The sequence below is a fragment of the Tiliqua scincoides genome, chromosome 8, assembly GCF_035046505.1.
Source record: "Tiliqua scincoides isolate rTilSci1 chromosome 8, rTilSci1.hap2, whole genome shotgun sequence".
Classification (NCBI taxonomy): Eukaryota; Metazoa; Chordata; class Lepidosauria; order Squamata; family Scincidae; genus Tiliqua; species Tiliqua scincoides.
This window is the reverse complement of record NC_089828.1, coordinates 32,254,504-32,277,937: the sequence shown is the minus strand read 5'-3', so window position 1 is coordinate 32,277,937 and position 23,434 is coordinate 32,254,504. Positions and strand designations below refer to the sequence as shown.

Genomic DNA, 23,434 nt, shown 5'->3' with positions numbered 1-23,434 from the left:
AGGAACTACCCCATCATGCCATACACTGTTGGATGCGGAATGTCCAGCAGAATGCAATTCAAAAAAACAGAATTGAAATAGCTCCTTTCCTTCAAAAGTTATGGCCAAAACACCAGAAAGAAAAAATGCATGGAGCCCTATGGAAAGTAAAAGTGAGCCGTATCGCGTGTTTACTCGTGAGTAGGCGAACGTGCCTTAGTGCATTGGAAAGGGCAGGCTCAGAGGAATCCAATGACATCAGAATGGTCCCGATCCAATGAATGCAGCCCCCCAAAACACAAAAGGGAGAAAGAGGTCCCTGCCTCTCTCCCAGCTGCGTCTATTGAACCGGAAACTAAGTCACATGGCCGTGTTTACTTGTGAGTAGGTGTACTTGCCATAGTCCCTTGAAAGGGCAGGCTGAGAGGACTCCAAGGACATCAGAATGGTCCTGATCCAATGAATGCAGCCCCCAAAAACACAAAAGGGAGAAGGAGGTCCCTGCCTCCCTCCCAGCTGCAGTCTATTGAGCCCTATGGAAAGCGAAGCAGCCTCACGGTCGCGTTTCCTCATGAGCAGGCAGGTGGTCAGGCCAAGCAAAGGGGAATGTGAGGACACTAGAAGGGTCCCGATCCGATGGAACTGGAGAGCAACAAATGCTCCCGAAGGCAGCCTCTTCCCCCCCCCCCCAAAAAGGACAAAAAAGAGGCTTCAACTGGTAAGAGGAAAGTTTTCTATTTTGCATTTGTAAAGCCAGGAGGGTTTTTATCTTGATGTGCCTGAAATAGAAGAACTTTAAACTGGGCACTGGGGAGGGCTGGAAATCTCACTGATTCTTTTTTTTGGGGGGGGGGGGGGGGTTATTGCAGGCAGGCTACAGAATAAGCTTATTGACCACTAAGGGACTTACTTCAGAGTAGACATGCATAGGATTGGGCTCACAGGCTGCAATCCTACCCACACTTTCCTGAGAGTAAGCCCTATTGACCCCAATAGGACTTGCTTCAGAATAGATTCACTTGGTGGAACAGGACTGGCTCCCCCTTATTTAATTATTTCTTTTATTTTAATTTAATTATTTATAATTATTTATTTTAATTTGCTCGATGATATCACTTCTGGCCATGACATCACTTCCAATGGGTCCTGGACAGATTGTCATTCTAAAAAGTGGGTCCCGGTGCTAGAAGTTTGAGAACTGCTGCAATAAGGTGTTAGTAAGTTGACACAGGGTGTGTGGGTGTGTGTGCGTGTGTGCACGTGAAGTTTTCAAAATCACTAAAACCAGAGTTTGGAGGACTAATATCATCATGTTATATATCAATCAATGTGTAATTTCATGCACAAGACAATGAAACAAACCACATTGAAATATCTGTGTTCTAACAAAAGGTACAGCCAAAAAACCAGTGGGGGCGATGGTACATCACCACGCCCACCACCTGGGGCGTTGCTCTGCCCACTGCATGGGGTGACGCGCAGGCCTCCCACACCGGGTGATGCGAATCCTAGTGACACCACTGACCCTCCCGAAGCAGTTATCATGTCACCGCCACCTACTTCGTGTCTCACTCCGCATGGGGTGCCATTGCCCTGGGCTCGCAGCTACCAGTCGTTCTAGGGAGTAGGGGAGCCCTGTGTGGGGAGGAATGTTTCTCATTGGGCCCTCCAGCTCCTAAGGCCATCCTGCTCCTGAGCATCAGCAAAACACCACACAAAAGAGGCGATAGCATCGAGATGATTTCCTTACAGTGTTTTATCCATGCACAGATGCATGTTGATAGTGTAGAGAAGGAGGAAAAACACTAACGCCTTGAAAAAGCAGGTAGCTGTGGCAAACTGCACAAAGTGCGGACATTTTAAAACTGGAATAATGAATGATTTGTAATGCAGAGTGTCCAGAAAAAGATTCTGAACCAGATCTCAAAATGTGGGAATGCTAGTCTAGGAGGACTAGCATTCATTCCCCCCCTCCCCAACACGCCTTATCCCCACCATACACAATGGTCAAGGCAGTGTTTAACAGATTGCTGGCCCCACCTCCGGCAGCCCTCCAGAGCCTGGCCCTTTGTGCACCAGTTCCCAAGGGGAAAGCGACAGAAGTGGTAATTGCGCTGGATGATGGCGCGGGTGATGGATGAACCCAACAGGGTTTGTGCTGAGATGTAAATCACTCTTTGCTAGTAGGGCTTGAGAGGGTGGTGGTGGTGGGGACTTCATTTGTGTAATCAGGGGCAGGATAAATAGCCCCAGATTGGCTCGGAAATGGAGTGCTTGTCGCCTGCCTCATCCATCTTAGCCTGGGGAGGTGTTTAATCTCCAGGCTTTGGCTTTGGTTGCATTAGGGAGATGAGGGGTTTGCAGAGGAAGGAAAGGAAGGAGATGTCCGGGTCAGCCAAGGCTTCAAGATGGGCAGGGGGTCATTGCCCCAACACCACCACCAATGTTGCTTTGGATGATCCCAAAGAAAGAGAAAGCTGGAGAAAGTTCCTGGCATGAATTGTTTAAAGCCACCAACAGTGGCTGCGGTTATCCGAGGGTCCCCCAGATCTTGGGATTTCTCCAGGGCTGACTCTCTAGATTTGTGTGGGTCCTTGGGCAATTTCAGTGACCTCCTCCCTTTTAATAAACCTAGGGGTGCATAGGTAGAACTGGAACCCTTGTGCTGCATTGAAGTGCGTCTGAGTTATGCTGACTTGAGGTCTCTGGTGTCCCTTGCCCTGTCCTGCAACCCAGCAGTATAGCTGGGGGGGCCCAAAACAGTAAGTACTGCAGGTGCTGCAACACTAAGTGGCCCCTCCCACTTGCAGTTGGAGCTATCCTGGGCAGTAATGGCATCACGATTTGGCAAGTGCCTGCACATTGCCATTGCTGCCCAGAATGCCTCTGAGGGCGAATGGAAGGGGCTACTTACATGGTGTGTTGCAGCACCTGCAGTACTTACCATTTTGCCCCACTTCTAGCTATGCTACTGCTGCAGTCTCTTCTGTCTTGGAATCTCTTATCTGAACTATGCATTATGTTTACCATATGTGCTCCTTCGTGCTAATATAATGCTGGGAAAGAAGCTTGAAAAATTGCATGTACAATTGCATCCAGATGGCTTTCTTTGTAGTGTTTTATCAGCACAGATGTGCGCCATTGGTGATATAGAGAAGGGGAGAGTCGTGTATGAACTGAAGGAACTGGAAGCTGTGGCACACCAAGGCATGTGCACAATGCTCTGTGCACATTCTAAAATTTCAGAATGGTGGCAGATTCCTAATACATTGGTTTCAAATGGTGGTTCAGAATTCCAAAATCCATGGTAACATTTGGGGAGGAAAATGTTAAATGCAACCCTTGACATATGTCATCTCCAGCTGCCTAGCTGGGCTGTACATGGGTAAGTCTTTCTCATTTTCAATGGCATCTTCTTTCTCCCTCCCTTCTAGGGAAAGTTTACTTTCTCAAGACTTACCGCAAGCTGAGCTTCCCAGAGGCCATCCAGGCTTGTGAGAACAATGGTGCCACAGTGGCCAAGGTTGGTCAACTCTATGCTGCCTGGAAGATCCAGCTGTTGGATAAGTGCGAGGCCGGATGGGTGGGTGATGGCAGCATCCGTTACCCCATTGTCAACCCGCGGGCCCGCTGTGGAGGCCGAGAGCCAGGCGTCCGCAATCTGGGCTTTCCTGACAAGAAGTATAAACTCTTTGGGGTCTATTGCTACAAGGTAGCAGGAAGCAGTGGGTCAAAGAAGAAGGGTAAGGATGGGACGGGGATCAGGAAACCCTTCCAAGTGTAAAGACAGTGGAGGAATGAGCTCCAGATTCAAATCCTTCCATCTTCTTTCCTCTTCCAGCCTTGAGGGCTGATAGGATGTATTTTTTTTTTTTTTGGCATGCCCTCTGGGGAAATTGTGCACACTTTTTCCCAGAAGAGGCTGGTTGCGCAGTTGAAAACCAGAAGAGACAGAGATGTGCCAGATTCAATAGATTCCTGGGACTTCCAGACTCATCAGAACTTCCAGATTCGCCTGGAAGTCTGGGTTGCATCCAGCCTGCCCCAAGCTGTGGCTGCTGCTAATCTCTTTTGCTTGCCCCATTCTTCTGCCCCAATATGGGAAGATTGGGAGGGGAGGGGTCTGTCTTGGCTTTTTGTGATTTGCTGTTAATTAACGCTTCAGGTAAAGCTTTGGGGACTGCCCCATCTACGCAAAGGAGAAGGACATCTGGGTTCATTGTGGACCAACTCTCAGACTTTTTGAATCCAGCTGCTGTTGTTGAAAGAGATCCATGTTTTGCCGCAAACAGAAACATATGTATTTTTGCATGACCTGCAGCTTGTATTGGGAACTGCCAAACTGAGATCCCCAAAGTAAGCTGAAAAGCAGCAAAACAGAAACAAACACCACTACCTGCTTTCTTCCTATTTTGTACAGACTGCAATTCCTCTCTTGTTTCTTTCCTTTCCTCTCTGGTAAACTAAAAATATTATCAATGTCATTCATTGCCGTGAATGGCTTATTTTGGACAAGACTGTAAGCTATTTGGGGCGGAGGCCTGTCCATTCCTTTTGCTCATGATACTCTGTAACACATCATGTACATGGATGGCATTATAGAAATGTGAATAGAAGTAAATGTGTCAGGGCTGATTTTTTTTTTTTTTGTGGCACGAGTTACACCCTTAACTCTGCCCCCCCAAAAGATAAAAAATGTAAGATTAAATAGAGAGGGAATTGGGCTGCAGAGGGTAGGATTGAGGCTTAGCAGAAAGACTTGTTTATTCATATGATGATGGGAACTGGTCATGGACAAAACATTTCAAATACAGACCAATAGTTTCGTTTCCCATCACGCAGAAGATCAGGCTGTCCTGAGCTATTTTGCTGAAGTAAGTGACAATTAATGTTGCCCCACTCTCTAGGGATGTTGGCTTTTTAACCGCCCTCAGCTCCTGTGCTTTAAACAGCAGCTTGATCTGCAGACCTGGGCCAGCGATAGCTCCTTCTCTTGAAAAAAAATCACCAGTCAATTATAGGTTTGAAAAAAAAAAAATAGAACAAGCTGCTATTAAAGGTGCAAGAACCAACCAGGCTGTTTTTCTCTGGTGACTTGGCAGCCCTGCCTTTCCCCAGTTGCTTCTGTTCATAAGGTTTTCCTAACTGCACCGATTCCTCTCTTCCATACAACTGAATGTAGCATATGAAACAAATTGTGATCAGTCCAAACCATGGTGGGGAAACATAATTATTTCCTACCTTGGACCTTTGAGGCAACTCCCACTAACCGGAGGCTATTTCAGCTATACTCTCCTGCTGCATATGAGTGAATGAACACTTTTTTGCTCCATTCACTTCTATGGAGGGAAAATGGGAGGGGAAGGGACACACAATTATACTCAAGACCTTCTTGTCCCAAGAGATTGGGAGTAGGGGACAATTAACAGCACCCCTTGTAATTCTGTTGCTTGATGATATCTATCAAGTTGAGATGGACCAGCCCAGCCCAGCCCAACCCAGAAGTATGTTGTCATGGCCCAGCCCAGCAGTGAATCTTGACCTGGTATTGAGAATCCTGATCTAGCAATGCACCCAGAGTTACAGCTTCATCTGCCTTCAGAGATAGGCTGCAGGGAATACAGTTTTTTGCTTTTAATTTTTTCACTGTGCAGAGCACTCGGTCCATCACTGCTTGGAGGGAAAGTCCCATGAGGACTAGAACCTTGCTTTAAAAAAAAATCAACAATCAAAGTAAAAGCAACCAAGAGCTGTGCAGCACCTTACAGGCTAGCATGTCTATTATTGTGTGAGCTTTTTGGGTGGGGTTCTCAGCAAGCTGTGTTTGCAGCTACAACTTGGATAGCCAGACCCACCTTCAGGCATTGGGCATTGAGCTCATGAGTGGTGTTCAGCTGGGAAGCAGGTGAGAATCTGGAAGCAAACCTTCTCTCTCTCTCTCTCTCCCTCGGCCTGATAAGCATCCAGTGTACCTGCCCCCTTGCAAGCAGTGCCTCCATGGGGATTAAAAACCTGTGGCCATCATTTCTGAACTCTTTTCTTTCTTTCCAAAGTGAAATTTCTTTCTGACCCCATGTTGTGTATAAGCAGAGCTATGTGTGTTGTTGATCTGAATCCCAAACTACATACACACCAATTAACTGATGCAGAGTTTCCTTGTGAGCGAGCCGGGTCCATGATCCCAGTCACTGGTTTCTAATCATTCTGGCAGGCGTTTGGTATCTGCCCAAGGGTTGTCGCCCCCCCCACAGTACCTGAGAAGGACCAGCTGCTGCCCCTTTTATCCAGGGACATGTAAGCATCTGCCTCCCCCTTCTCCTCCTACTCTCTGGTTTTGTGGGGAACATTGCAGGAGAGGAAAGTGGTGGTGGGTAGGAGGAAAGGGCATGCCTCTTCTATTCCCTGTTCCTCCCAAGGAATAAGAGCCATGGTGGAGGCAGGTGGGAGTGGGGTGGCCCCCCCAATCTGCAGTATAAGGAGACTCTCTCAATCAGGCATTGCCTGTACCATTTCTGAAGCATCTCTTCATAACTGTCTTGCTGCTACTTCATGTCCTGACCCATCTTTCGTGAGTTCCAGCAAGGGGTACACTTGGGATCTTCTGCTCTTCTGAGCTAGCCTCGGGCCTGCTTTAATGGCTTTGAGGTTGCTGCATCTTTCAGACCGTGCCCTTATTCATGAGGGCCAGAAACTTGCTTGTTAAAAAAAGTCAACAAAAGCAGAGATGCTCAGGACAACCTCCCGCCCTTTGCAAGATTATGACAGGCGCGCAGCCCTGGCTGAAAGAAATTCCCAATGTTCAGTGGTCTGGTTACGTGCCAATTAATGCATGAATGATGCAGATCTCTGTTTGCATGACTCTCCAGGAGGTGGCTGCCAGCGGTCTCCACCACGCAGCAGGTGCCAAGGGCTGCACCTGGTGCTCAACACAGCCGAGTTCATGTTTTATGCAGTTGATGAGCAGAGGAATTCATTACGGCACCAGGAAGGTGACTTGCTTGGAGGAGGCTGGTTCGTTATGCATGGGTCTTCGTTAGCAGCCCGGCCGCCTGTATAAAGCAGCCTGAAGCCTTTCTGACAGCTTGGCATCATTAAGAAATCTCTTTCCTAGAAGGCTCAAACAAGTCAACTGACCTGGGGAAGAGACAGTCTTGGTGGGTGGGAGCTACATTTCACCATCTTGCCCCTTACCTGGTTCAGCAGTTTATCCTAGGAATGACTCCCACCATTCCATTCCCTTTTTGTGCCTTTGGCCACCCTCTGCCTTGTTTTCCACTTCTCATAAATTCCATTTAGCTAGGAGAATTTCTAGAATTGGACCATGTGCAATTTGCCACATCTTTCCATTTCTTCAGTTCATTTGCACCATGTCCGTCTTCTGTATTACTGACATGCTCCTGCACATTGACAAAACACTGCACACAAAGCAGCTTTGAAGTGAGTTTGTAATAGTGTACCAAGATTCTTTATGTGCCGTGTTTGACTAGTACACACATGCACTGCACAAAAAGACTCTAGATAACTTTCTGTTGTTTTGATCAGATTTCTCAATGCACATGTATTTAGCAGTAGAACCTTGCCCCCCCCATGAGTATTGATACCATCCAGTTGTGGACCTGCCATTAGGCCCGATGGGACAAAAGTGAGGCACCAGGACCCTGCGGAAGCCTCTCTGAGGCTCCCAACGGGTGGAAACTGTGCTTCTGGTTTTCCGGAAGCACAGTTTAAAGCATTGGGGAACCTCACAGAGGTTTCTCCGAAGCTTTCCTGGGTCGCACAAGGCTCCGTGAGCCTCAGGTGAGTTGGGGGGTTGGATTTCTGCGCGAGGGGCAGCAGCAGCCCATGGGGGGGGTGCATTTGCGGATCTTTGCCCTGGGTGTGGGGCCGGGGAGGTCTGCTGCTGATACCAACATCAGGATGATTGCATCAAGACTGTTTTTTTGCAGTGTTTTATCAATGGTTGGCTGTGGTGAGGGGTGAAGGTGCAAATGAATTGAAAGCTGCAGCCACCTGTATGCATGGAACACTATATACACAAATAGTAAGCAAGGATCATCACCCCCCTTTTATGGCAGCAAATTCCATAAATTAATTGTGCACTATGTGAAGTGGCTTTCCTTTTGTCTGTCGTGAAATCTCCTGTCAAACACCATCACAGGATGATTCTGGGTTCTAGTGTTTTGGGAGAGGGAGAGCAACTTATTTCTCCATCACATGCACCGGTGTATAAGTTGCAGTCATGGCCCACTGTAGTCACGGCTTTTCAAACCCAATAGCTCTGAATGCTTTAGGGCCCAATCCTAACCAATTTTCCAGCATTGGTGCAACCTCAATGCAACCCAAGGTAAGGGAACAAATGTTCCCATACCTTAAGAGGGCCTCTGTGACTATCTCCCCACCACAGGATGCAGTGCATGCCTCACTGGTATGGCTGCACCAGCACTGAAAAATGGGATAGGATTAGGCCCTTAGTCTTTCCTCACAGGGATGGTGCTCCGCTGCTCTGCTTACCTCCACCCTGAAGTCCAAGGAATCTGCATTATGAATGCAAATGCACTGAACAGGCAGGCAGTCCTAAGAATTGAAAAATGACATGCAGTGTAGTGTCCTCCTCCCCTCTCTTTCTTAGAAAGTTCATTTAAATAGTAATTGGGGGCGGGAGGAGAAAGGTTATCATTAAATGCAATGTCAAGTAGGCCATCCTAGACTGGTGTTTCAATGCAGCTGTTGCAACATCCAGTGGCATCACTAGGGGTGTGTGTGGGGTGCAGGTCAAACTGGGTGACACCATCGGGGGTGTCACCTAAAGCTCCAGAGCTCAGGTCTCCCTGCCCAGTAGACCTGGCCACCCTGTTGGACTTTTCCTCCTCCATCCTAGGTTTGCCCATTTCCAGAGTCTAGGGCTTCCTGTGAGGTGGAGCCCTGGTCGATCCATTCAGTATACCTGGCCTCCCAGTCAGCCTGGCCTTTGTGTTTTGCTCTCTGTGAGGCGGCCAGGTGTACCTGGAAGGTGGGACATGAATGGCCAGGCAGATCAAGCATACATGGTTCATGGGGGTGACACCATGAGTTGCCACCCTGGGTGACACCAACCCATGTGACGCCATTGGCAACATTTCAACCACATTAAAGAGTCCTCATGAACCACAGCTGCCAAATTGAGGGCCAGAGAGAGAAGGAGGCATTGAAAGAAGAAAACAGGCCATGGTCTTAAGAACTGTTAAAAAAATTTATTAAAATGTCCAGCAGTACAGAATCCGCAGTTTTTTTTCCCCGCCTCCCCCTTTTTTTTGAAACACTATGGGGTAGGAGAGGGGACACACAGAAGAATACTGGACACTGCAGTTACGTTGAAACAGCAGAGGTCGGAATCGCATCGACCGCATGCTCTATTCTCTCTCTCTCTCTCTCTCTCTCTCTCTCTCTCTCTTGTGCATGAGTGTGCATTTGCACACTTGCACCAACACACAATTGGAACCCAGCTTCAAAAGTGACATATTTTCTGCAAGGAAAGCAGTTCTTTGTAGGAGGGAAGGGGAGGAAGGACAGAAAGGATTCATTTGTACATCTTAAGTACATTATGATGGTGTCTAGTTCAGGGATGGAGCCATAGAGCTCAAGGGAGGACATCTGCTGTGCAGGCCAAATGCTGCCCTCCCTTCCCTGATAATGTGCCAGCCTCCGGGCCTCCTCCCACTCCCCAGTGTTCATTTTTGGCTTGCTTTTTACACTTGGCACTCTCCTCCCCTCCACATTTCCTCTTCCTCTTTGTCCCCCTCTTTCTTTTCCAAACCAGGGAGCGGAAGGAGAAGGAGGGGACATGGAGATGGAGGTGGGGCAGAGATGGGTGCCCTCCATGAATCTACTGCCTGAGGCAACCATTTCAGTTGGCCTCATGGATGGATCGGCCCTGGTTCTAGGTTCAGTCCATGAGGGCAAGTAAGAGGTCATAAGCCACCTTGTGGTCTTATCTTAAACTGCATCAAAGATCTTTGGGGGCAGTGTTTTGCTGATGAGCACAGGCATTCTTGTGCATCAGCAAAACACCGCCTACCAGGAAACCTTGCTGCAACCCTTTGTTTCAGCACATCAAGATTACTTCCTTGCAGTGTTTTATCAATGTGCATGTATTCACTAGTAATGCAGAGCAGGGGAAAAGACACAACTGAAAAGGACTCAATGCTGTGGCAAACTGTGCATGCGCACTGCTCTGTAGAATATCTAGATCAGGGGTGCTCACACTTTTTTGGCTCGAGAGCTACTTTGAAACCCAGCAAGGCCCGGAGATCTAACAGAGTTTTTTTTACAATGTTCGTGCCATCATAACATATAACATTTATGTGTGCAATGTATGTTGGTGTACCTTGAGCCCCACTGAGTATAACAGGACTTACCCCTGAGTAGACATGCCTAGGATTAGGCTGTGAGGCTGCAATCCTAGCCACACTTACCTGGGAGTAAGCCCCATTGAGTACAATGGGCCTTACTCCCTGTGTTTCCTCCCAGAGGCACCTGAAGGGGGGGGTCGGCACTCCGCGATCTACTCATTTTGCCTCGCGATCTACCTATTGAGCACCCCTGATCTAGATGTTTAAAAAAAAACACAGAACATTGTAATATATCCTAATTCTGATCCTAATGCACCAGTTCCACTTCCAAAGTATAAAGTGGAACTGATGCATAAGGATCAGAATTAGGCTCTGAACTGCAAAATGCAAAGATAAATTTAAGTAAGAATATTGGACATTTAATTTTTGGATGATTCTCAGGATACTGTCAAGGAGGATGGAGAGTGGTCTATCTTCTAAAAAGACAAGCTTGGGCCTTGGTAGAGCTGCACCATCTGCCCTGAAGTCAGCACTGCCTTAACTTGGGACAGGCTGCAGTTGCTCAATGAAGGGGGAAATTATTCTGTATATGCTCAGAGGTACTTTAAGAAAAGCATATACATGCACAGTCAGGGGATAGTGTTAAACGGTGAAAGGACAAGTAGATCTACAAGACCAAGATCACATGTGCCCCCTCATTTTTTCTGTAGTCACACCATTGTGTGAACATGCAGCAAAGCTGATGTGTGTGCGATCCTCACATGTGACTTGTGCTACACAAGTTTTCCACAACTGTGTGAACACAGAAGAGTTTTTCACTGCAGGAAACATATAACAGCTGAAATGGTTCCAAAGTAAAACAAAAGAGTCAGTGGAAACTTGTGGGGGAGGGGAAGGGACTAAATAAACCCAAGATCAATCCTGAACCCCCATTTGACTTTTGTAATTCTTGATTACATAACAGAGGTTATTATTAACATAAGTTGAAGGGTGCTTTGGGAAAACTTGAAATGCTTCATGATCATTAACATGTAAACCTTGCAACAATCCTGTAAGGTAGGCTGTTACAACCATATTGCAGATGGGGAAGACTGAGTCTGAGAGATAGTGGGGTTGCCTATGGTCACTGAAGCAACATCTGACCTTGGGGACTTTATGAGACTAATAGCCCAATCCTAACCAACTTTCCAGCACCCATGCAGCCGTGCCAATGGGGTATGGGCTGCATTCTGCTGTGGGGGGCAGTCACAGAGACTGAATTGGGGCTGCACTACAGCTGCCTCAGCACTGGGAAAGTGGTTAAGACTGAGCTGTAGATCTTATCATGTTTATGTGATGGTGGTGGTGGTGTGTGTGTGTGTGTGTGTTTGTGAATGACACTGGGGTACAGTTGTGCAGCTGTTAAAAGCACAGCCAGAGCACTACCCCCTCAAAAAATCCCTTCCAGTTATTAGATTTGTCATATACTAGGGGGAAAAAGTTTTCCAAAGATTGGCCAAGGAAAAGGGAGGGAGGGAGGGAGGATGGCCCTAGGATAGAGAGACAAAAGTCTGCACCATGAAAAGCCGATTTCCACAATGTACACAAATTACACAAATTGATCAATTTGCATAAATTATGTTGTATTTCTTTTGCTATTTTGCATTATTTCTCCTGATTTGGGCAGTTTGGAGAAGGAGCTAAGCACCGAATCCTCATCTCCCTGCCCTATCATTAAGCAGCTTATGCGGCCCTACGAGATTTCAGCAAATGCCTTTGAGTGCATTTTTCACAACCGTGAGGGCTGGCGCTTGATATTTTTTAAAAAGCAAAAGCCGAGATGCTTGGTGAGCTGGCTTTTGCAGCAGATCCTGCACTGACCCGGAATCATGGCACACACACACACACACACACACACATGACCAGGCTGGGTGGTTTCCTACCCTTGTGCAGCAAGTGTCTTCCAATGTTGCAAACCTGCGCATGCGCAGAGGAGCTATGTGCATACATGTGCTCTACCTTACTGGGCCTTGGGAAAGAGCCTAACAAAAGAGATTTATCGATGGGGGAGTGGGGAGGAACGGCATCGACAATGCCTATCACGCACACAAGCCTGTCTCATCCTGGGTGGTCCGAAGGACGGTAAGAGGGAAGGGGGGGAGGGAGCTTGTGCTTTCATCTGGGTCTGTTGTTAAAAGTAGTTGCCATCATCCTCCGTCCAGTCCAGCTTGGGATGCTTCTGGTGTTTCCTCCGGTCCTTGCGGGTTTTATGGCGGTGGTGCTGGTGGTGCTGGTGGCGGTGGCGGTGATGTCTCCGGGTTCTGTGCGACCGTCTGGCTAAATGGAGTCAATGGGGAGAAAGGAGGACGACCTTCAACACCAAGAGTCTGTCATGTTGCAAACCCGACCCCACCATTCCCACCCAATCCTCCTGAGTTAGGTTCCCCCCACCCCACAAAAGATTTCTTAAAAACTGTATCTATGTTTTGAATGTCTATCTTCTTCCTTCCTTCCCAGCACTTCCAGCCAGCCAAGCCAGTTACCAGCATCCAGTCACACTGTAGTGTGACCAAGAAACAGGACTGGATCAACAGGGATGATCAGCGGTGGAGGTCAGTGTGAGGAAGGGAGCAGGCTTAGGCTCCGCTGCGATGAGGGTTCCCCTAGACATACATTGTTTTGTTGCCACCCCTCTTTCCAGGGGTTGTAGTTTGAGGAGGGCTGGAAATGGGATGGGGGAGAGGAATGGAATCTTGAAAAGAGAATTCTTAGCACCAAAAGACAACTCCCAGAATACCTTGCAGGGGAAGCCCCAACAAATGCACTGTATGAAACCAACACAAAGTTCTAGTGTACCTATACACAGCCCCAGGATGGGCTCCTGTTGAAGAAAAAGAAACCATCTAGAAACAACTTTGGTGATTCAAATAGGCTCCAAATGAACACTGGATCTCAGGGAAAGGAACAGCAAAACTCACGTTTTGTGCAAAGGATTCGGGGCCTGTCCCACGTCCCATTGACGTGGCATTTAACGGTGGGCAAGTGCCTTTGGATGAAGCCTTCCTCACACTGGTAGCGGACAGTGGAATGGACGCTGTACTTGTCTTTCTTCTTGCCGATGGGGGAGGCATTTTCCACTACTGGGGGTGGCCCACATAGCACTGCAACAGACAATGTGGGGGGAAGGAAATCGAAAACGTTACAATTATTGATGGATGAAAGGGAAGCCCTGCTGATCAGACTTAAGGTCCAAGTGGTCCAGCACTGTTGCTGGCCCCCCAAAGTAAAGCCATCACCTGTTGCTGGCCCCCAAAATCAAAAAGTATATCAGTATACTTTTATCCATATATCAGTATACTTAAAAGTATACCAAAGCTATACTGCTTCTGCACATGGAGGTTCTATTCTTTGCTATCATGGTTCACAGCTGCTGCTAGACCTTGAATTTATCCAATCATTCTTTAAAAGTTCTTGCTGGCTCAGATCCAGTGTCAATCAAGGCCAGCATTCTGTTTCTAGCAGTTACCAACCAGATGTCTCTAGGATGCTCTCAAAGAGGAATTTGGAGGTGGTGGATGTCCCCTGTTATTTCAGCTACATCAACTGGCAGGTAGACTGCCTCTGGGCCTGGAGGTTCCACTTTGATGTTATGACTTAGAGTCATTGACAAGCCTCTTGTCCTCCTCCATGAATGGTCAATCCTCCTTTAAAGTGGCCTTCACCATGGCCTAAGGCAGTGGATTCTACAGATTAATTCTGTGCTGTATGAAGCAGCCATTGTCTGTTTTGAGTCTCCTGCCAATCCCTGTCATTGGATGACCCTGAGTTCCATTGACATTTGCTGGACTGAGGCAACTCCATCAATGTCCATGATGCTTTATAAACAGACAGAGGGCCCAATCCTATCCAATTTTTCAGGACTGGTGTAGCTGTGCCAATGGCGTGCACTGCATCCTGTATTTGGGAGGCAGTCACAGAGGCCCTCTCATGGTATGGGAACATTTGTTTCCTTACCTCGGGGCTGCATTTTGATTGCACCGGAGCTGCAAAGTTGGATAGGATTGGGCCCAAAAACAGCTCCCTGCCCCATGGAGCTTACAATCTACATTTCCACCATGGTGAAGGCCAAAAGATGCTACAAGCTTAGGCATCCCTGGAGCCCTTTTTAAACAAGCTTGAATTCAGTAGAGATCTACACGGATTCCTATTTTGCCTGCTTAAGTGATGCCAGTTCTGTTGTAGAATACTAATGCCAACAGAAACGGCCTTGTAAATCTAATCTACGCCAAGTGGCCGATCATTGGACGTAGCCGCACTAAGGCATTTTGAGAGAGGAGGGGAGTTTACATATTTAATTAACATCTTTTATCGGGACCAATCCATCATTAGCCCCTCGCCAGCAGAAATTGGGAGCTGTATTTCTCGGGTCTGTCATGAACAGCTGGAGGTTAATGTAACTTTCCAGATAAGGAACAGAAAGCTTAATCGTTTTAATGGTTGTGGTTTGTATCAAATTAAAGCGGAGGAAATGGGGGAGAGGGGTCCTGATGAGGCATATTTCACCGCTGATGGTTTTTGCTGATGGTCGGAAGGCAGTGAAATTAAAACCTTCAAGTTGGGGGCAAGACAGTTTTGGAAAATGCCCAATTACGCAAAAATCTCCACTTTGATTAATTAATTCATTTTTTAGACAATCTGGCTGCAGCCATGAAAAACTCCCCAAACTTGGAACTAGTGTTAATAGATTCTGTTTTGTGATCCTCTCCTCCCCCCCCCCCAAGGTGGGAGTGTCTAGGGACCGTTGACAGGACGGAAAGGGAAAGGCAACATGATGGCTGGCTGGCCACTGTGGAAAATGGATGCTAGACTAGCTGGCCTTTAGTCTGACCCAACAGAGCTGCTCTTATATTCTTAATCAGACTGGGCAAAACAGTTTCACAGTTTTCTGCCACTTGGTATCTGGGTGCAAGATAAATTCCATGATGGTCATAGAAAAAGAGCAATCCAATTGCCCACTGGCACCCATTATCAGGATCTTAGTATAACAGCACAGCTGTAGTCCATAGGTTGGAATATGTCCATCTTGGCTGGCAAACAATAGGCAAGCCAGGAAGCAGGGAGGGATGGGAGATTGTTCATACTGGATCAATGTGTTGCTCGGACAAAGATGGCACCATGCAAAAGTCAGCTTTAAAATCCAGGCGGAACTTTATCAACCCATTGTGTCATCTAATCTATGCTGAGCTGATAGCTGCAATGCTTCCTCTGGCCACCTGACATGGTGGCACTGTAGAGCAGCACAAAGAAGACCTGCAGGTCTCTCTTCAGTGCTACAGTGCAATCTTATGCATGTTTACTTGAAAGTAGGTCCCACAGTGTGCTGTGGCCTTACATCATAGGACATGTATTCAGCTTAGCAGGTTTAATCTGGAATATGGGGCACTCCCACAGGAAGAGTACTGAATCCATCTCTGCATAAGGATTATTATTTTTTCATTTTTCTTTCTTACCTGTATCCTTCTTGCAGACATATGGTAAGTTGTAGTTGCAAGGGACGTCGTTCCACTTTCCAGTCTCATGTGACACAAGCACCACACAGTCCTCGCCGCCCGCAAAGAAGTTATCTGGCTGGTTTTCTCTCCAGTTCTCATATTGCTAGTGAACAGGGGGAGCAGAGTTAAACACAGCCCTGAGGATAAAGGGAAACTTGGGATAGTTCAACCCTTCCCCCCTAAAAAGAAATGTGAAGTTCTTAGGGAAAACTTTGTCAGCTTCTTATACATTTATTTCCATCTTTCCAGCAGCACCCTTTAAAACGGAACATTCTCCCCCCATTCAATTTCCCCATTTATTGTTCTGGAAGTTCATTCTGACTGACAGCCCAATCCTATCCACACTTTCCTGGGAGTAAGTCCCATTGACTCTAATGAGACTTACTTCTGAGTAGACATGCATAGGATTGGGCTGTGAGTGCATTGATAAAACACTCTAGAACAGGTGCCCAAACCCTGGCCCAGGGGCCACTTGCGGCCCTTGGAGACTCCCAATTCGGCCATCAGGGAGCCTCCAGTCTCCAATGAGTCTCTGGCCCTCCAGAGACTTGCTGGAGCCCACGTCTACTCTCAGCATGAGGGTGACTGTGACTCTCATGTGAGCTGTGGGATGAGGGCTCCCGCTACTGCTTGTTGTTTCACGTCTGCGATGCAGCAGTGGCAGTGAAGGAAAGGCTGGCCTTGCTTTGTGCAAGGACTTTTATAGGCTATTGCAAAATCTTCATTTATTCATATAAGTTCCATCTCTAATATATTTATTTATGTAAATTTATTCAAATTTTAAATGTAAATTAACTCTTTTTTCCTCAGCCCCTGACACAGTGTCATAGAGATGATGTGGCCCTCCTGCCAAAAGGTTTGGACACCCTTCTCTAGAAAAACAATCTGGTATGTAAGATTGCATCAAGATTCTTTTTGTGCAAGGTTTTCCTGACATGCCCATTTGCTCTTGTACAGTGATAAAACACCACACAAATGGAGGTTGGTACAACTGAACATACAATTACACCAAGCTTGCTTTTCTGGCGCTTTTCATTATTGCACCTGTGCACACTGGTAATATAGAGGAGCAGAGAAGACACAAATGAATGGAAACCTGTGACAAATGTCACATGCTGTGCTTTGCAAAAAATTTGGACATTGAAAATGCAACTATGGGGGATTCCTAAACCATCAGTTTCACTTTGGGAACTGGAGTTAATCTGCAATTAATCAGGAACTCCAACATCCATAGAGAAATTTGGAAAAAGAAATTTTGGAAGAATCCCTATTTTTATGTTGCTTTTATGCAAGCTGCCTTGGGCTCCCATGATCATGAGAAAAAGACAGGGTAAAAATAGATTAAATAGTCAGTGTGCCATGAGTTGAAAAAGATTGAAAATAGCTGGCGTATAGTATGGCCACTCTACTGCTGAGCTCCTTGGACATGTGGCAAGTCCTCCTTCTAAGCACTCACTAATCCGGTGTTGTCTGTCCACTGGAAATCCTGTTCCACAATACGATCATTGAGTCCAATCCATGTGTTCTCATGTCCGAAACCTGAATGGGAGGCACAAGGTCAGTTTATGCACCTGTACTACTCAGCAGCACAAGCTTATCCCTTTCCTGTGGTTTTCATTATAATGCAAATACTGCTCTGAGCATCTCTGAGGAAGAGTGGCATATATATGGGATGCATTAATGGTTTCTGGAAAGGTCTCAAAGACAACAATCCTATGCACCTATCCTCAAAGAGTTTATGGGAGAAAACTCTATTGAACTCAATACAACTTATTTATGAGTGGACATACATAAGATTGTGCTGCAACACCCATTTTTGTTATGTTGACATTTTAGATCCAGCCTCACCACACTGTCCCTCCCCCAATCCGGACCGTCAAACCTACTGTTAATGAAATTGTGCTCCTCCCAAGAATGGATGCTGGTCAGGTGACCCGAGCGCCGACGGCAGTCCCTCTCGGCATCCTCCCAAGAGCGCCGGTGCGCAAAGTAGCGGTAGCAATGGCCTTGGAATTTGTGCCAGTTGTGATCGCAGCCCTCTGTGTCTAAGGGGAAGGAGAGAAAAGGAATTAGCTACCTATCAGGAAAAGAAGTAGGCAGGCAATCTGGTGCTCACCTAGGTTGAGGAGAACTGGTCTCAAGGAGACCAGCCAAGCAGAAATCCTCACCATCACAACCCTTGAAGGAACATGGTTAGCATGGGGAATGTGGAAAAGAGATAATCAAGAGGACCTGGCAGACATCCAGGGTGATCTAACTTCTGTTTGAGTGCAAAAAATGATCTGTGGCTTGGACACTTTCTCCCTGAGGAATGACTAAAACATCTGGAGTCTTTTAGTTGAGCTGAAAAGACAGAGCACAGGTTTCGAAAATGTTGCAATAGTGTGGTGAGGGAACAGCTTTCCTCTCTCTCTCAAATGCTAGAATTTGAGGTTCACACAGTGAAATTGACCGGACATAGGTTCAAGACAGACAAAAACAAAGGACTTAATTGCTCTGACATGAGCAGAATGTCATGGCCTTCTTTGCTGGTGGCAGCTACTGACATTTTAAAGGGGTTTGACTTTAAAATGGGATTGGACAAATTAATGGAGTGGAAGTTTAGTGATTAGTCATGGGAGCTAAATAGAGCCTCTGGGTGCAATCCAAACTGCGCGGGAGCAGGCAAGCCAGGAGGCTTGCGCTGCATCCAACGCAGGTTCATTGGCTGCAGCAGCTCAGCCAGAGGCAAGGGGAAGCTCTTCTCCTTACCCCTGGGTAAGGGCTGCTTGTCCCAATGGGTCTCCTCAGACTGCACCATCTCTGGAGGTGGCACAAGTCCGAGGAGAGCGGAGCGGCTTGAAGCCGCTCTGTTCTCCCCGGGGACGGAGGTTGGGATCCAGCATAACTGTCGGGTCCCAGCCCCACCCCCGTCTCCAAGCGTGCCTGCCCCTGGGGCCGCCCATCGCCCGCCTTCCCCCACCCAGAAATGTCTCCCTCCTGCCTCCTCCACGCCCACCTTCGCTGCTTGTGTTGGCGCGGGTGCGCTGACACAAGCAGCAGTGAGGAAGCCGCCACGGAGGCTTCTGCTGGCCTCCGTGCGTTGGCGCATCTAGATGCACCGATGCAGCTTCCTCCCACGGAGGCGCAAACATGCTTTATGGCACGTTTGCGACGCTCCTGGGGCACTTATGCCGGCCTAAGTGCCGGTCAGGATTGCGCTCTCTGTGTATTTAGGCAGTATACATATCAATAACAGATGCCAGGGGGCAAACAACAGGGGGATGACTGGTTCCTTCACACTCTGCTTGTGGGCTTCTTAGAGGTGTCTAGTTGACCTCTGTGGAAAGTGGGATGCTGGACTCAAAAGAACCTTTGGTGTGAGCCAGCAAAGTTGTTCTATGCTTAGACCTATCAGCAACTATTAGTAACATGACTAAATTGAGCCTCTGTGTATAGAGGCAGTTCACCCCTGAGCAGCAGATACTGGGAACAAACAACATGGGAAGGCTGTTGCCTTCATGCTCTGTTTGTGGGCTTCCTGAAAGTATCTGGCTGGCTACAGTTGGAAAGAAGATGGAAACTCTTGGTCTGACCCAGAGCTCTTCAGTGAGTTCCTGCCCGACCCAGGGCATTTACTGGTCCCCATGTTCTTCGAACCTGTCTCCCCACAAATGTGCCTCCTGTGGATTGGCCATGCTACGCTATTCCTATCAGGGCATGATTCACACACTGCCAGAGGTCTGCAGCACATCAGACACATGCCAAGCCCATCACATCTGTCAGTGTGAGTGCAGCATTGGAAGCTATGCTGGTGCAACTCTTCCACGTGTGGGTGCACAAACACATGCCAATAACAATGGTCCTGAAGGAAGGGGCTTGAACCACCAGACTTCCTTCCAATTTCTCCTGAATAAGGTTAGCTGGAATATGGTATGGAATTAGCTTAATAGGGGATAATGAAGCCCTTCTGTAAATCCCACTGGAAATGCACAGAGATCTTTGATCTCTAAGGAAAGAAGATGCTGTGGGAGATGCATCTCCCTGCTTAGGGAGGGTAATTGACTCCCCCCTCCTCCTGTCACCCCTGCCCTGTATAGATTTCAGGGTTGGTGGAACCACAGTTGGAATCCTATGTTCAGCTTAATCAATTGTGGCAGGAGAAAGCCCCAACCCCTCTCTTTTCAGTGGGGGGGGGGGAGAACTGACTCAAAGCATAGGATTAGCTGACTCCAAAGCAGTGTTGAGGGAGAGTCAGGCCTCTAGGGACTAGATCGGAGTAATGCAATTTGTTCTCCTTGGCTGCTGAGAGGGGATCTCTCTGTGAGGGAGATGGGGAACGATGCAGCTCTGTGTGTGTGTGTGTGTGTGTGTGTGTGTGTGTGTGTGCGCGCGCGCACTTGCCTAATCCAAGGATGGCACTTGTTTTGTGTGGTGGGGGTGGGTGGGATGAGGGGGAGTGCCTGTCTATGTCTGCATGCCTGGCATTCACAGTCTGGGGAAAAATGAACTGGCACTTAAAGGTGGAATGACTTGGATGAAAGTTAGTTACACTGGACCTCCTTTCTGCTCCTTTCAGTTCCACTGCCTCCACCAATCCAGGCTCAATCCATCAACCCATTTCCTTCCATCAATCCCTTCCAACCCCAGGGTCAACCCAAATGAGGGTTTTTTTTTCTTTCTGATGAAATATTCATTTCTTCTCTTGCCCCTACCCCCAACTCTGCATTGTATTGTTTTGCTGGTAGCAAACTCTTCTTTCCATAGAGGAAACTGACTCTCTTGACAAGGTTGCCAACTTTGTTTCTGGGATTCTGACAGGATGGAATTCTGGGTCTTCCGCTATATTATGGTGAATGGGGGGAGGGGGTATTGGATGTTTACGAGTGTTTTATTTTATTGTGTGTGTGTTCTGAATGTTTAATGTTTGTTGTTGTTTTGTATTTCCATTATCTATGCCAATAAAGGTCTTATGTATGTATGTATGTTTTGCTGGTGACCAATTCTACAGCTCCTCTCTGAGAAGAAATCTGAATTTAAGATCCTGGCCATCACCATCATCATCATTGTGGCAATGAATTCCACATGCTAATTCTGAGTTCTGTAAAGAGAAATCTTTTTTTGTCTGCCCTGAATCTACTACCAAACAATCAATCAATCTCATTGCACAACAGAGTTATGAGAGAGGGGAGAAAGTTCTCTCCTCCCACATACTCTGCATTCATATCATCTAATAATGCTCTCTCAAATCCCCTCCCCTTAAAGTTACCTTTAAAAAAAAACGCAATGGGACAGCCCAATCCTTTACCAGTCTGTGTGATACACTGGTGCTGATAGAGTGTGTGCCTCATGCAATGGTGGGAGGACAATGACCAGACAGAGCTGGGTGAGGCAAGTAAAAATCATTTTTACTTTCCTCCTATAAGCTGCCCGGCCACCAATGGGCCTCCAGGGACCTACACCATCTATTTAGCTGGCAGAAGTCCATGGAGCCTCTGAGGATGTGTTGGGCTGGGAAAAGGGGGAGAAGACCTTGTCTTGTGCTGCTGCTGCCAAGATCCTCCCCCTCCCACCTTCGGTTTGGCCCAGTTGCCACACCAATCCTCCTCCAAACTGCCCCTGAACTGCCCCTGCCATCACTTTACCTTCTCTAGTGCAGCATCTAGAAGCTGCTGGTGCACAGAGCCACTCACCATTTGCACTAGTGGCTCCAAAGTGCACAATGGCAATGTGGCTTTTGTGCCACCAGACCAGGCTTACGGCAGAGGATTTTGAGATCCACTGCCATAGGCCCTGAATAGGACTGGGCTGAAAGTCTCATAAAGAAACATGACTAGAATGATTCTCCAAAGCCCAAACAGTGTGACACTCTAACCTTCCTCCTCTCTCTGTGCTGGGAGCGGCATTGACTTTGCTGATAATTGTCCCTCTGAGAAAGAGGCCAGGAGGTCGTTCAGTGCGCCTCTGTGCTTGGTCACTAGCCCTGCTAGTGGTCCCTTCTCACCTCGGTCGCACAAGCTCCCACCATAGCTGGGCAAGCAGAGGCAGACAAATGAGTTGATCTCGTCAATGCATGTGCCCCCGTTCTGGCAAGGACTCGAAAAGCAGTCATCGATATCTGTGGACAGAAGGAGATGTCTTGAGAGGCAACTGGCAGGGTCCGAGATGTTGCACATTTCATGGACTTGGTTACTACCAATGGAATCTGAGCCTTGGACTAGTTCAGTCAGTACTGCCTACATGATCTGGCAAAGGCTCTCAAACATCACAGGCAGACCGAGGTTTAATTTCCCACAGTAGCTGCTGAGATTCTTTTAACTGGATGTGCCATGGAATATATCAGAGATTTGCGGTAGGCAAAGCAGATGCTTCAACCCTGAGCTCCCCTAAACAGAGAAATATGCAAAGCTGCCATATCCCAACCCAGGCTGGCAGCACCGGTTCGGGGTCTTGGGCAGAAGTAGCTTCTTCCCAGCCACCATAATTTCAACCACCATAATTTGAAATGGAGATGCTGAGGGCTGAACATGGAACTTTCTGCCGTCTATATTTTACTCATGAATCCATGAAGCTGCCTTCTACTGTCAGAGCTTCAAGCATCTAGCACAGGTCTGACTGGCAGTGTCTTTCCAGGACTCCAGCTGACAGTCCTGTTCTGTTACCTGAGAACTGTTAACTGGCGATGCTGGGCATTGAAATGGATTCCTTCTGCAAACAAAGCAAGTGCTTCAACTCACGAAGCGGCCTTATCCTGAATCTAACCATTGGTCCATTTGGCCCAGCAGTTGTCCAAGGGTCTTTTTTATGCTCAGGTTGTCTGAGATCTTTAACATCACTGCATCATCTCGTTTGTTACATGATCCCTGATTGGTTGGGAGAAAGGAAAAGGGAAATGACAGAAGAGTGCCAGTGAGGAAGGAAAACCACCTACTGCCAGTGGGTTTCTTTTACAAATGCAAACTCAAGGGGCTTCTCAGAGAAAATCTTGGGAACTCCTTCCACTCCAAAAACATTCATGGTACACCCCTATTTTGACATAACACTTCCAGGCAACTGGCCCAGAGAGAAAACATCTCTGCCTCTACTATGAAATCTCCTACCCACTCTGACCTCCCCAAACGGCTGCCTCAGAAAAGGGCTATGTTGCTGCTCTGTATGTCTCTGAATTTGTGCACACTCATGTAAGAGCCCAATCCTGAGCTCCTGGGGTGCATTGCTGCGGCACCACCAAAAATGGCTGCTGCTGCATTCTGCACACCCACAGCAGCCGCGGGTGGCACCTCAGGAGAAGGGGACTTTTGTCCGCGGTCAGGTAAGAGCCTTTGTGTCAGGCGCCAAGCCTGACACAAAGGCTCAGGATCTGATAGAGCGCTCCACCGATCCCGCCTCCCTCCCTCCCCCAGCACGCCTCTCCCCACCCTCTCCCCTCTCCCCACCTCCCTGTCACGCCTTCTCCCTGCCCTCTGCCTGCCTCCCCCCTCCCTGGAACACCTCCTCCCTGCCTCCCCCCTGCCCCCGCATTCTTCTGCTACTCGGCAGCCTTTGCGACCGCTGAAGGGTGGAGGCAGGGCACCTGCCCCCTGCTAGCCCAGCGCTGGCCAGCGTTAGAGCTCTCTG

At 47.8% G+C, this 23,434-nt stretch overlaps 2 protein-coding genes across 2 annotated transcripts in view; one reads left to right on the top strand and one right to left on the bottom strand.

Moving 5' to 3' along the window:
* The window catches only part of HAPLN4 (hyaluronan and proteoglycan link protein 4), a 17,042-nt gene extending 13,216 nt beyond the window's left edge, over positions 1 to 3,826 (top strand). The window contains exons 6-7 of the mRNA XM_066635556.1: positions 3,414 to 3,691; positions 3,821 to 3,826. Of these exons, the coding sequence (XP_066491653.1) occupies positions 3,414 to 3,691; positions 3,821 to 3,826 (284 nt within the window). The remainder of the gene's footprint in view (positions 1 to 3,413; positions 3,692 to 3,820) is intronic.
* Positions 3,827 to 12,477: 8,651 nt separating this feature from the next.
* NCAN (neurocan) overlaps positions 12,478 to 23,434 on the bottom strand; it is a 51,068-nt gene continuing 40,111 nt past the window's right edge. Inside the window, exons 7-12 of the mRNA XM_066635658.1 lie at positions 21,822 to 21,935; positions 17,725 to 17,883; positions 17,295 to 17,377; positions 15,797 to 15,941; positions 13,265 to 13,447; positions 12,478 to 12,623 (exon numbers count right to left, since the gene is read on the bottom strand). Of these exons, the coding sequence (XP_066491755.1) occupies positions 12,478 to 12,623; positions 13,265 to 13,447; positions 15,797 to 15,941; positions 17,295 to 17,377; positions 17,725 to 17,883; positions 21,822 to 21,935 (830 nt within the window). The remainder of the gene's footprint in view (positions 12,624 to 13,264; positions 13,448 to 15,796; positions 15,942 to 17,294; positions 17,378 to 17,724; positions 17,884 to 21,821; positions 21,936 to 23,434) is intronic.